Source organism: Marasmius oreades, chromosome 1 (assembly GCF_018924745.1).
Source record: "Marasmius oreades isolate 03SP1 chromosome 1, whole genome shotgun sequence".
Taxonomy (NCBI): domain Eukaryota; kingdom Fungi; phylum Basidiomycota; class Agaricomycetes; order Agaricales; family Marasmiaceae; genus Marasmius; species Marasmius oreades.
Window position 1 is genome coordinate 626530 of NC_057323.1, and position 13267 is coordinate 639796.

The window sequence follows — 13267 nt, forward strand, 5'->3', positions numbered from 1 at the left end:
AGTTTTCACTCATCAACGGTGAGACGGATCTTGGAGGAGTTCAGGCATGTCCATGTATTTCGACAAAATTTTCACAATAGGGGACCGGTAATATACAGTCATTGATCGAGGAGTCCGATAAGGGCTACGAAAAAAGTACAATTTGGTTCAGATATTCCCAGATTAGCAAATAGCAGGCTGCAGAATGGGTATATAATTTGTTGCTACAAGGTTCGTGCTATGTACCGGTTTGCGACGAGGTGTATTGTATTGTATGACGGGAGCAATAACTGCTGGTCTTTCGTCGCTTCTACGGGGTACGCCCGTACCGCGGTCAGCATGCCACAAGAAACCATAACGGTCAAGCAAGAAATTTTAAGCGGAACTGGACGAAGTAAGGTGCCTTAGTTATTCGTCAAACCGAAAACGACTGAAAGACTAACTGCAAAAGAGGTGCTGATATCGCCCTGAATTCAGAGTCCAGCCAAGCTGAGATGGACTTAGAAGGGGACCAATGGGTGAATGTTGAAGAAAAAGATGATAATTCTGAGGAGCAACGGCACAGGGACTTCAATAGCCAGCGGGCCTGGGTTATGAGCCTTAAAGGGGAGCATCAGTCTCTGCCAATGACACGACCGAGGCTTAGAGGAAACGACGGGCTTACATGCTCAATCTATGTCGCCAGTTCTGATCAACCATTAAGCAGACGGAGAGCAAAGGCTTACAACTCGGAAAGTTCGATATGAGCCCTATACGAAGATCCAGTCAGTCCGGTTGAGAACTCGAGTTGAACAGGCCGGTCGACGTTCAATACATTCAACGCGTACGATGGACTAAAAGCGATGTACTAACCTCAAGGTGCCTGTTAAAAGCCGTAAGGCGAGCTCTTCTGATCGAACTCTGTGTCTGGATCTTGGGCATGGGTGAGCTTGTTGAGCGTCGAAGCAGAAGAGAAACTCAGAATATCGAGGGTGGAGGCGGGAGAGAGTCAACTGTGAGAAAATTAGATTGGCGCGGGCTTATACGACTCTATCGACAGTAATCCCAGCACGGGCTCGGTCCAGAGGGTTTGTATTTTGGAGAAACTGGCGAGCACAGTCGATATCCAGATGTAGTTTGGGAAGTTGGTGAAGACATCAACGATAATGGGAATGAAACGGCCACAAAGGTATGTCTCAGTGTCTAAGCCTAAGAACTTGCTCTAGCAATTTATATGCTCTTCCCTCGTTTCAATCCAGATATTTTCGGTTTCGCCCATCAAATACGACCAGCTTCATCTTCCAGACTCATTTCCCGTTCGCCATCGCCGTCCAGGTTTCCAACTCCTCAGCCCATTAGTCAGGGCTTAACTCGACTTTGTTCATATTCCAACGACTTCGAACTGCAATTCCAGGACTTGTAGACCTCACCCGGAGAAGAGGCTTGGAGTACGATCCGGTCTTTCATGAAAATCCTCGTTGGCGGCAATGAAATATTGAGATGTGAATCAAGGAGATTCGTGAGTTTCGTAGGTTCGCAGGAGAAGGAAGTTTCATGAAGTCCATTTGCGAATCGTAACATGCTGAAACGGATGAAAAGCACGTCCGCTTACCGCTTCAACTCGGTATATGCGGCAAGCGGAAGTATCTGACTGGGTGCGTCTCGTTGATTCATACAAGTCGTCTGCGGTAGGTTGTTACTGTTGCCTGACGTTCTTGTTTCAGGCCTAGCTGGCCGTATTACTAGTAGGTTCTTCCGAAAGTTGCTGGTATCAAGAAACAGGAAGAGGGAATATGCAACACGCAACAGTGAAATGTGCTTCAGCTGCGATTGACGTCGACTGAATCACGTTGCTTATTGACAAAGTTCAACTGGAACTCCCATGATCGCAATGCTATCAGACCTCCTTCCCACATTATTGCTTCCCACCACGACCACGACATGCTACTGTCGTACTTCGAACATCGTGAAGCATGGTATGTGTCGACTTCGCCGGTAGTTCCACTCGACCCTAAAAATCACTTCTCAAAGTCGCGTGAAACAGGAAGAACGACGAAATCGTATTGCACGTCTTCCCGACGACTTCCACAATCCCTTAACTGCCCTAGACTTACCCGTATCTGAGCTAGCAGAGAATGTTCGAAAAGGACGAATACAATCACAGGCATCTCTAACAGCGTATGTGAAAGCTGCGTTGCTCGCTCACAAAGAGACGGATTGCCTCACGGAAGTAATGACATCGGAAGCGCTCGATTGGGCGAAGGACTGTAACATGGATGGTCCTCTGGCAGGTGTTCCAGTGAGCTTGAAGGACGTGAGTAGCCGCTGTCCTCGACAATGGATTGAAACTTAACCGAATTGTTGACTAGATGTTAGGCGTGAAGGGGTTCGACTCCAGCGTTGGGAATTCTGCATGGATCGGAAAATCCTTTAAAGAACACTCAGCCATTTTCAAGCTCCTCCGCGATGCCGGTGCGATTCCTTTCGTGAAAACAAATGTTCCAATCACTCTCATGTCCTACGAATTCTCTTCGGACCTCTTTGGTGTCACGACGAACCCTCACGATCCTGATTACTCACCCGGGGGTTCCTCAGGTGGTGAATCAGCTCTAATTGCCTACGGTGGATCTCGGATTGGTGTTAGGTCAGATGTAGCTGGGTCGGCGAGAGTGCTGGCACATTATTCAGGGATATATTCCATCAAGGCATCAGTGGGGAGATTTCCAAAGGCGGGGAGTGGGACGAGTATTCCCGGGCAAGAAGGCGTGCCTTTTACTCATTCGCCAATGACACGAACCTTGGAGGATCTAGAGACATTCTGGAGAGCAGTCGTCAAGATGGAGCCATGGAAGTATGACTACAGTGTTAGCCCTTTTGTGTTGGTTATGTGACACGGGGTACGAACTGATGATCCGGGTTCCTTTTACAGTGTTTGGAAATTCCATGGCGCGAGGTCGATTTACAACACAAGAAACTCAAGTGGGGCGTTTTCTGGGATGATGGTTCATCAGTCTTGTTCTTTAGTTCTTCTGCCGCTGTCTAATCAAAGGCAAGGGATCGTCAAGCCTTCTCACGGCTTGTATGGGAAGCCTTGAACTCATACATCCGTCATTCAGCCTCATCCCTTCCTCTCTACCACGAAATCAACGAGTATAGACTTAAGGCGGCCTCTGAATCGATTCGCTGGCATCGCTTGGCTTCCATGAACCCTTCGACATTCCAACTGATGCTCTCCTTCGCCCGAGAAGACAAACGACGCGGTATACGGGGTCTCTTCCGAGGAATATCATTTCCCATAGCGACAGCTGCGCCGTTGAGCGGGCTAGTTTTCGCTTCATACAAGTTTTTCTTGAACATACAGATGCGAAGAGAAACGGAGAAGAGAAAGCTCGGGTATAGAGGATGAATGGGCACCGTCGTTGAGTCAGATAGCTGTTCGTGCGTTTGGATCATCTTCCAGTCTTAACTTTTCGATTTGAGTTTCTTTTTCGTTAGGATAGCTTATCAAGATCAGACAACAAACCCGCAACTACTAGGGAAGTAGCACTTGACATATATAGACGCAATGGGATCAGAGGTCTGTACCGAGGAATAACCGCCACTGTACCAAGAGATCTAGGTTATGGGTCCTATTTCTTCCCATATGAAGCAACATGTCGATACCTCCCACCCCCGTACATGAGTTCGATCATCGACCGGAAAGCTCGTGGATGACGTTGTTGGTTGTTACGGGTGTTGCAGGTATTACTGGATGGATGTTCACTTTCCCTATGGACGTTGTGAAGACGAGGGTTCAAGGGAACGATGGGCTTTATATACAGAAGAATGTTGCCTTGATCCAAATCCAGAAACAAGAATCCACTTGGTGTGAAGGAGCATCATATTTGCGAAGGTATGATGTCAAATCCAGTGTCTTCCTCTGGAAAAGTAACGCGGGAGCCCACTGGCGCAAAGGAGAGCAGTAGATGTTTGGATGTCGGTAATGGTGTAGGGGGTAATTGATGTGCAGCGAGTTCACGAAGTTGGTGGATCTTCATAACCTTCTCATCATTCGAATCGTTGCCACCATCATCGGAGATTGAGTATTCAAGTGAGTCCCTTGCTCTTCGAATACCAACAAGCCATCCTCCTTGACTAGACCTCTCACGGCCATCGAGAGCGTCTTCGATAGACCATGCAAGTTCCTCATCAATCCATTCGTTAACGCCAACACCGACAAGGACCTCTGGATCCTGGGTGACCTCGTCCAAGATAAAACGAATAAACCTGGCGCGATGCTGGCGGGCCTGCATACAGAGGTTGGCCAACTTGTTGGCGTTGGGTGATTCTCTCCTGACTTTATGAGGTTTATTTGAAACTGAAGGTGGATCGAGAAATTGAGAATTGAAAGGAGAGGGAATGACTGGGAGAGGTTTTCTTCCATATAGTCAGGAGTTGGGAATGGAATGGATCATAGAAAGGTTGTTCACGCTGTGTAGAGTGCAGCGCGGAGTCCCTGACCACAAGGCACCGTGGTTCATCCTCACGACTCCCGAGCTGGTGCCAGCTTATTTTCTGGAACCTGCTAATCTCCGCGCTCAGGTTATGAACAACCTTGATTCGAAGTCTGACGATCTTTGATAGGCGCACATTCAACATTAAATCCGTCTACGGACCGGAAGCTCAAGCTTTACCCTCGTTTCATGATTGCGGAACCTCTGTGACTATTGCGTTTCCGTTAAACAGGCATCAGGCGGCTATTGGGGGCAACGCTTCCAATACACAGAATGGATCATCCTTTATTATTCAAGCTTCGTCATTGAAGTAAGTTAATCATGCATGTTTCATTGCCGTTCTACACTGATCAAGCACGTACGCAGTTTCCGAGATGCAGCGTGTAAACATAAGGTGCTAATTTAAGCGAAGGATCCATATAACGATGCTCCAGGTCGCGGTAGATCTCCCACTTCCTACTGTTCCTTCCCTACATCAACGGTCTTTATGGCCTCGTTATTCAGCGACGCGGATGACTCCTATACACATGCAAGGGCCGCCAGGAGCACAGGGGACGGAATAAATGGAATAAACCACAGAAACTCTTTTCGGTCCACAAAAAGCGGTATGAGATTCAAAGACAAGAATGGCGAAGACGTTGGCGAGCAACCGGTAGGTTATGTTTCCTTCATCGATGGCTTCGGTGTTCAACTCTGGTTTCATTACCGTTTTGCCCCACGGCGTCGTGGAGACCCTAGCATCATCAATAACGACGTGGACGATGATGGTGAAAGACACTTGTAGGAATCGATGCAAGAGTGGACCCTCCGAACAAAAACCGTCTGCTTCGTCCACCTAGACTACTAGTAGTGGTCATAGTTGCGCCATCACTAGGAGAGGAAGGAGAAACAGAGGAAGTGTCCATCGAGGATCTAGCATGCGTAACTCTCCCCGAACAAAATTTACTGGCAACTCCGACCCTTGACTTCCACTCATGCGTGGCAAGCTCCGTTTTGAAAGAACGAAGATCCTGTTCACGGTTTACTCGAGTGTCCCTTTGATTGCAAGTGTTTCCATTCACTGAGATCTGAGCTATACCAGTGCTTGGCGTGGCCTGCTTCCGGGAGTCGATCTGTCATAGCTCCATGGCTTGACTCTCGATTTCTAGGAGTGGTAGTATTCCAGTTTTGCCGAGAGGCCAAAATGGAAGACGGCGAGGGGAATGTCAACGTTAACTGCAAATCTGACAGGAGGTGTTGTTCGAGGAGCAGGTATATATTGGTAAATGGCGAGTTTGAGTAGTTTTCCCAGTGCGGTGTGGGAGTGCGGGTGAGCATGGTACACCGGAAAATTGGAAGGTGCCGACGCGATACTCGGTGCGGTTGAGACATACTATTAGTATCGTAATCTTGACAAACTTTTTTAGATGGTGAGCTTCCAGCCAACCCTGTAAGCCCTGGGCAACCATATTTCGAAACGATATCCTGACAGCAAGGGTTGCATCCCACATCATGCTTCTGGAATAGAAGATGCTCGTAGACACAATACGCTCCCGAGTGCGGTGAGGCGGATAGAGCACTTGAAAAAAAATCTGTTGCTCGTCTCCCTCGCCGGAGAATGGCAATGACCGGAGAATGAGGAATTGTTGCAAGTAGATCCGTATCCGAGCGTTATACCTCTCGGGCGTCGAATCGCCTTTCTCGATGAGGCCACCGACAATCGACCCTAGTACGCGACCCGAGAATGGTATGAGCCAGTGGTATGAACGCTTATTCCAACAAGCCAGAATTTCCTCCAAGATCCGATCCCGCGCCCCGAACTTCAATTCGTGATGTAAACAGCGGAGTAGGTCAGCGTAGGTCACAGATATGCCTTCATCCGAAGAGGAAATAATGTGAGTACGACCGTTCAGACGTTCTGCGTTGCCATCTTGAAATTGAACAGTCGTTGTATCTCGAAACAATGTCAGAAAGTGAATAAGACTGGCATTCATGACTTGGATGTTCGGAAAATGGGTGAACCTTTGGTCGAGACCCAACAAGGCAGAATGATGGCGTTGCTTCTTGTGGAATGCGAGACGCTCTGAACATTTCGATCTACAAAGTTCGTATTAAGAAAGATGGGAAAACATCATTTGTCAAAGTAATGTACCTCTTCTTGCTGATTCAGCGTGAGCTTTTGAGCATTTATCTTTCCTACCATCCCAAGAAGCTTCTTTACTTGACCGTCATTTGTGAACTTCTCAGCCGAAGGTCCAAACAGTCCAAGTAAAACCGTCCAGAATGCAATCCGTAGCTTTAGCATGAGACGTTTCGCTATCCGTGCCCTTCAAGAGAAGGGTACCTTCTTCCATGTGCAGTTGCGCTGCTCCTATGGCTACTGAAGGGATGCCTTGGCACCATAGTCTTCGCAAAACTCCAGCTCTTCAGAAGAAGAATCAAATAGTTCGTTAGCAGCCCTGGCAAAAGATATCTTATCAGCTTCAAAAACGTCATCTATTTTCAGAGAAACCCTCACCGCAACTTGTTCTCTCTGAAGTAGTACAACCGAGCCACGAACACGATAGACTCAGCCGTATCCTCCGCCGAGATACCGCTTTACGACATCCACAGCTTCATCAAAGAACCCGTGTTGACGATAAGGTAACCCCACCCTTTAAAAGAAGCCGCTCTTGAGTGAAATCAACAGAGCCTGCTACGAACCTAATGAGCCTGGCTTGTTCTGATGATTGACGAGATCAAGAGAATGATTATAATCTGCCCAAGCTTCCTTCATTTGTTTTGAAGTACCCTTGAACCGTCCTCAAGCTTTCCAGTTGCCAACTTACCTCTACTTCAGCTCGTACAATAACCTCCTCAACGCTCTCGTTTCCCTTGAGGTCCAGATCATAAACATGGCCTACGGTCATCCTATCCCCAATTACCAGCTGACCTAGTTCCATCAATCTGCTGCCTCAGCTTCTGGGGCTGAACCGAGGCCTTCGCAACTCGCAGATCTGTTCCAAATACCCGATAAAGCAGCCCCTATGGCTTTCAAATCGCGTAACTCCTCAAACACGGGTTCCAGACGGGTATGTCTGCAATTCCAGTTCGAATGCTTCCGTCACACGGCAAAGAAGAACGCACCCATCCCTAAATAACCACAAAGGCATTCAGCAGAAAAACTGTCAAAACAGAACCTCTGAGCCAATAACGAAGCGGAGGACTACAACATGGATGGTAATTTGAGTGCATATGAGAATTTGGGGATGGACCGGGAGCATACAGCTGAGTCGGTAAAGAATAATTTCGTCAGATTTGAGTAGCAGTCAAGCCTCGAAACGGACCGTACGGATGGCTGAGTGCATGGTAATTCGACCGCGAGTTGAGACAAGGTATATAGGAATGAATGTAAAGGAGGGTTTTTCGAGGAACGACCAGCTCAGAACAGATATCTGAGTAGCGGTCAACGTCGTCGTTATCCGATCCGGATCGTGACTAACTCTTGTGACATCCGTGATCTGGGACAGCTGTCCGTGTCCTAGGCCTGGTTCCGAGTATGTTCTCAATTCGACCCCTTGGCTTTGCGTATCACCATGTTGACTGAACTTCACATATCTGTTCGGAGTAGACCCTCCGTATCCAATTCATTCGTCCTCCTCGTTATGAAGAGGCTTGACTCACTTGAGTATTTCACTTGTGGTAAGACTCATTTGAGGAGAGGACCACATGCTTTGCTGGCATGGTTGACACTGAACAGGCTCCAAGTTTGTATGAGGGACGACTGAGGAAATCCGTTAATGCGACTTAGTTGACTATGCTACACGGTTCTTTTTGCACCTTAAAACAGTGCCACGGAGCGATATTTATCGTATTAAGAACTAGAGTGAGCCCGAATTGCTAGTTAAAGCTAGTGCCGCTAGTAGAATGTGCTGTAGGCGCAGCTAGACCAGTTAGAGAGAGCCGTAGATCGTGTCAGAAAACTGTATGACCGTTCGAAACCTGTAGAACACTATGAGCAGAGGACTTAAGCAGTAATTCACTGAGTTCTACTCTCTACATTCTACTATGCACTGGCATATCAAGGGATTGTACTATTAGAAGACTTGTAGTCTTCACAGAACCGTTCGTAGCAGAACTTAACAAAGTCAAAAGACCTTCATACTAGGAGTACCTACTTCTACGGGGGATTTAGTTGACAAGAAATCGGACATTGGACCACATAGACTAGGAGAAATTTGATATGACCGTAGATCGAGTCCCGATCTGAAGAAAAGACAAAGAGACATGATACAGATCCCAGATCACAGATAGAGTACCCAGGAACCAGGCAGGAATGAACAATGGATCTTGGAGTCCGCACTGTTCATGTGCTATGGCGATTCGGAACTCTGGATCCATAAGCTGGAACTACTTGGACACACAAAGTCCATATGATTTGATAACGTCGAAATGCAGGATAAGGTCCGTAGGCAGGAAATACCATATGGTACGCCTACGTAGGTCCATTCTACAGGCTGAAACAAAAATGAAGATCGGTCCAGATTGGTCCAAAACATATGATTCGAATACGGAAAAGCTCCGTAGACAAGATTCTGCACATGTAGCAGTCCCTAAGCGATAAGATTCCACATGGATTCGTAGCTACGGTGCATTATTTTTAGAGATGAAACAAGTAGAGATAGGATTACAAAGCTAGCGTAGAAGTAGTATAAAAGCAACTCATGTATCCGTAGATAAAAAAAGTACTACCCGTGCGTAGGAAAGTCCTGAGTGGGTTGCCTGTGAGTAACTGCTCTTGACACCAATAGAGAGAGATTTGCCCTGTCATTGTGCAGTGATAAGATAAGATTTGATTTGAACTATACGAGACCGTCGAGGTCAAAACTAGAGAACTATCCGTCCGTAGGCCGCCGAGGTCTTGATTACTGTTTCGTGATCCGTCGAGGGTCTTAGCGTTCGTGTCCGCCGAGGACTTAGTTTTCGTGTCCGTCGAGGGCAATAGTCTCCAATCGTTCGAATTAGTCTTACCGTAGACGAAATTCATAGTCCCACTTAGTCCACTGGACAATAAACAGAGCCCCTACAAACCTTAGAATCCTGTAGCTGTGGTGTTTTTACACTTGCAGTTACACATTGATTTCATAAGAACTTCATACGATACTGAGACTGTGATCTTGTGCGTAACCTTTGCCAAGCAGTCCACCCTTGCAATCTTTCCTGGTGTGTAGAGTTATTGATAGACTTTACACGGAGGTTTACTAGTTTTTGGGTTGATTTGGTGTTGGTGCTACTCCTGTAGCTCTGATATTAGGTTGACTCTTGAGTGGTATACTTCGCCCATTATCTGGTGACCACCGCAGGGGGTGGAAATAAGATTACATTCAGTATCAAACAAAATATTGTGAAATTCCGGTAGTTTTAGCCCTACGGCGAGAACTACAAAAACAGCAAAAACCAAAAGAACTTCTCTCTGAAAGATTAGTTCACGGTGACATAATACTCGCACTTCACTAGCGGCTGGCAAACAAGTCTTACAGACATATAGTCTTATGGCTTTAGCATCTAGTACCCCAGCTCAAGTACCAAGAGCTGGTCAGTCTTCTCGATCTATGCGCAATTCTACGCAAGGAAGAGAGACTACCAAAGTTATCCCAAACAATTTAAGAAACCCTGGTTTCTCTTTTGACAGAAGTCCGAGAGAAGCTTTCCAAGATACAAGATCTATGCAAGGTCCTAGAAACCAAGCGTTAGAAACTCCATACAAAACCCCAGAGATTTTAACTGAAGACATTGAACTGTTTTCTTCACCGTTATCATCACTACCCTCCGAATACAATTCAGACTTCGACCTACGGGAAGAAGAGTTTTATTCTTTTGAACTAAACCCGAGTTTATTTCTTGAAAGACCGTTAACAAGAATGTCCCATATATTGAATGACCCAGTAGTGGCAGGTGTGCCAGATGAAGAAAGACCAATAAAGAAGTCCTGGACGGAGTTCTCTAAAGGTGCTTTGAAAGAATTAGACAAAGATACGTCGAAACGAAGGCTCCCCACATTCAACCGGCTAGATCCTGGAAATCTACGGGAATGGATGGCGGCTATCCTACAATATGGGAAAGTCAAGGGCTGGAAGTTAGATGAATCTTTTATCATTCTAGCTATGATTCAGATGGAGTTCGAGACCTCTCAACTCCTGGCACATCATTTGCCATCTACGAGAGGCTATAGTTGGGCTGCATTCGAAAAAGAGATGTTTGATTCGTTCCCGTTGATTAGGGATTTAGAAATAGGAGCACTGGAGAATTTAGATCTGTTGAAGGCTAGGTTCTCTGGTATAGGAGAAGAACAGCTACAAAAGCTTACTTCGTTTAATATGGAGTTTGAGTTTGAAGCAGACAAACTTGCAGGAAGTTTGTCAAATCGAGAGAAAGTATAGAAGTTGGCGGAATGTCTAGACCCGACATTCTGGTGAGAGATCAGAAAGAGGCTACGGGACCCTCACTACGTTCGAAACCTGCAGGCAGAAAAGCCTGTAGAAGTAGATAGTGGGTGGGTGGCTTCCCAGTTAGACCCTTTTGCTTTCTCCCAAGTTAGGGATATGGCTTTGACCATAAGTAATGAGTTAGTAGGTGATTGCTACGCACCTCAGGGCTTAGATCCTGTTAGCTATACTCTAGGAGTGAAAGCAGCGGCTCCTGTAGGAACCCCCTTGATCACTCATGCAAAAATTGAGCCTACGATAGCTCCATTGTCTTCGTACAAGAAGGAAATAGCTTCTGACGAGTTGACAATGAAACTTTTGGCCTCCGTAGACGCACAGAATACTCGAATGAACGACTTCGCGTGCAGTTTCTGAACTTTCGAAGAAGATGCCTGACTTCAGTCAGCCTAACTTCTACAAAAACATGCAAGCTATGGCGTATCATAATGGAAGCCAAGGGCAGAGTAGCGGTGGATCTAGGCCTTCGAACCAGATCGCATCCAACTCTACGGCCGCGGGGCAGCCATATAGGGCGCCTACGGAAAAAATTGCATTATTTGTGATGAACCCGGGCATTTCTGGAGAGAATGCAGGCAAGCACAAGAGCTATCCCAGAAGAAGTGGATAGTTAAGAATGAACATACAAATAGATTGGAGATGTACGATGGGAATAACCTCCCACCGCCTGATCCAGTAAAGAAAGAATCACGAGCAGACAGAATTAGAGCTATCGCTAGAGAAAAGGGATGGCCAGGTGCTGAAAAGACCAGTTTCTTCTTACAGGGAGACTTGGATCTTGATGATGATCTCTCAGACCGTCAATCTGTGCCTACGATAGAAGTTTTGCTACAGAGAATTGCTGCTTTGGAGGTAGAGACTGTCGCCAGTCGGGCGACAGCTCAAAAAACTAAAAGGTCCAATGATGGACTCCTCAGATAAGAAAGATAGATCTCGAGATACCCAGAGGAGACCGGAGGCACCCCAAAAAAATAAAATTACCACCAAAACCCCAAGTAGTAATATCTACGCCGTCATTCTTAAGAAAACAACCATATGTGATACCCCAGAGAAAGCCTTTTGAAGAAGAGGTCTCTGAAGAAGAATGAAGCAGAATTGGATGAAGAAGAACCTCCGTCGCAGGTCGATAGACATCCTTCTACTCCACCACCGAGGGTATTCGATAAGATTCAGCCTGTAGAATGTGTCCCACAACCAAGGGATTCGGTATTGCCCCGAAGTGTAATTCCTGAAGACAAGGGTGCTTCAAAATCTAAGAAGGTTCAGTCCGAAAATGTGAAGAAAACCTCTACAGAAAATCTTCAAAATGTTGAAATAAAAAGATATAAGCAACGGGTGATTCAAGACCTAATTGACCAAATGATGGCCAATCCAGCTAGTGTTTGCTTGAACAAGCTCATGGCTTCAGAAGAGTTCTGAAAGGCATTGCTACAGTGAGTTAGGAATAAGCACGTTCGAACGAAGAACTATAAAGCGTTCCTTCAAACATTAGACTACCCGATAAAAGACTCTACGGCGGCTGAGGAACCTTTTGATGAAGAAGCAGAGTTTGTGAAAGTAGATAATATTGAGACCGTAGATTCGTTCGAAACCTTGGAAGAGGAAGAGGACGGATTGGAAGCGGGTTCAGTAGTTCACCGAGATGTTGTGGAAGTTTATCGCACTGAGTTAGATTCTGAAGAAAAACAGAAGGTCGTGATAGTAGCTGGATTGTCCGAGGGACTCAGATGTGTTTTTCCTGAGGTTAACGGTTCTACGGAAAGAGTAGAAGCGGTGATCGATGGTGGATCACAAATAATCGCGATTGACGCATGGGTTGCTCAAGGATTAGGCTTGCAATGGGATCCGAATTCAGTGATTCACATGCAGTCTGCGAATGGACAGCTGAAGCCAACACTGGGGGTGTGCAGAAATGTATCTTTCAAGTTTGGTGAAGTAACAGTATACTTGCAGCTTCATGTAGTGGAGAAAGCTCCCTTTCAGATTCTCTTGGGTAGACCTTTCGATGTCCTAACAGAATCGAAAGTGCAAAACTTCAAGGATGGAGATCAGTGGGTTACGGTTTCTTGCCCAAACAAAGGAATTCAAAGTGTCATCCCTACATACATGAGAGGGGAAGGCATTAAGATAAAACCTAAGTGGAACCAACCCTACGGACGCAGAGTTCAGAGGAAGCGCAGAAAGAAAGAGAACAACGAGGGACTGAATCTTCAAATTTTCAGTCTACCTTGATGAATTGATAGAGGATCAAGGAGGGTGGCTCTACAAATATCCGTAGATGCTCACGGTGTTCCACGAATTGAAAAATATAAAAATTTGATAAATATGAAATTCTCTCCTACGGAGCTGGCTGAA

The 13267-nt window shown here is 46.3% G+C and overlaps 2 protein-coding genes across 2 annotated transcripts; one reads left to right on the plus strand and one right to left on the minus strand.

Annotated features, from left to right (window-relative positions):
• Window positions 1–1899: 1899 nt before the first annotated feature.
• E1B28_000155 (uncharacterized protein) lies at window positions 1900–3001 on the plus strand (the record flags this gene model as incomplete). Its single annotated transcript, XM_043145957.1, has 4 exons — window positions 1900–1934; window positions 1990–2272; window positions 2328–2822; window positions 2888–3001. 4 exons carry the CDS (start codon window positions 1900–1902, stop codon window positions 2999–3001), a joined length of 927 nt encoding a protein of 308 aa, XP_043014657.1.
• An 835-nt stretch (window positions 3002–3836) lies between these two features.
• E1B28_000156 (uncharacterized protein) lies at window positions 3837–4250 on the minus strand (the record flags this gene model as incomplete). Its single annotated transcript, XM_043145958.1, has 1 exon — window positions 3837–4250. One exon carries the CDS (start codon window positions 4248–4250, stop codon window positions 3837–3839), a length of 414 nt encoding a protein of 137 aa, XP_043014658.1.
• Between the last annotated feature and the right edge of the window lie 9017 nt (window positions 4251–13267).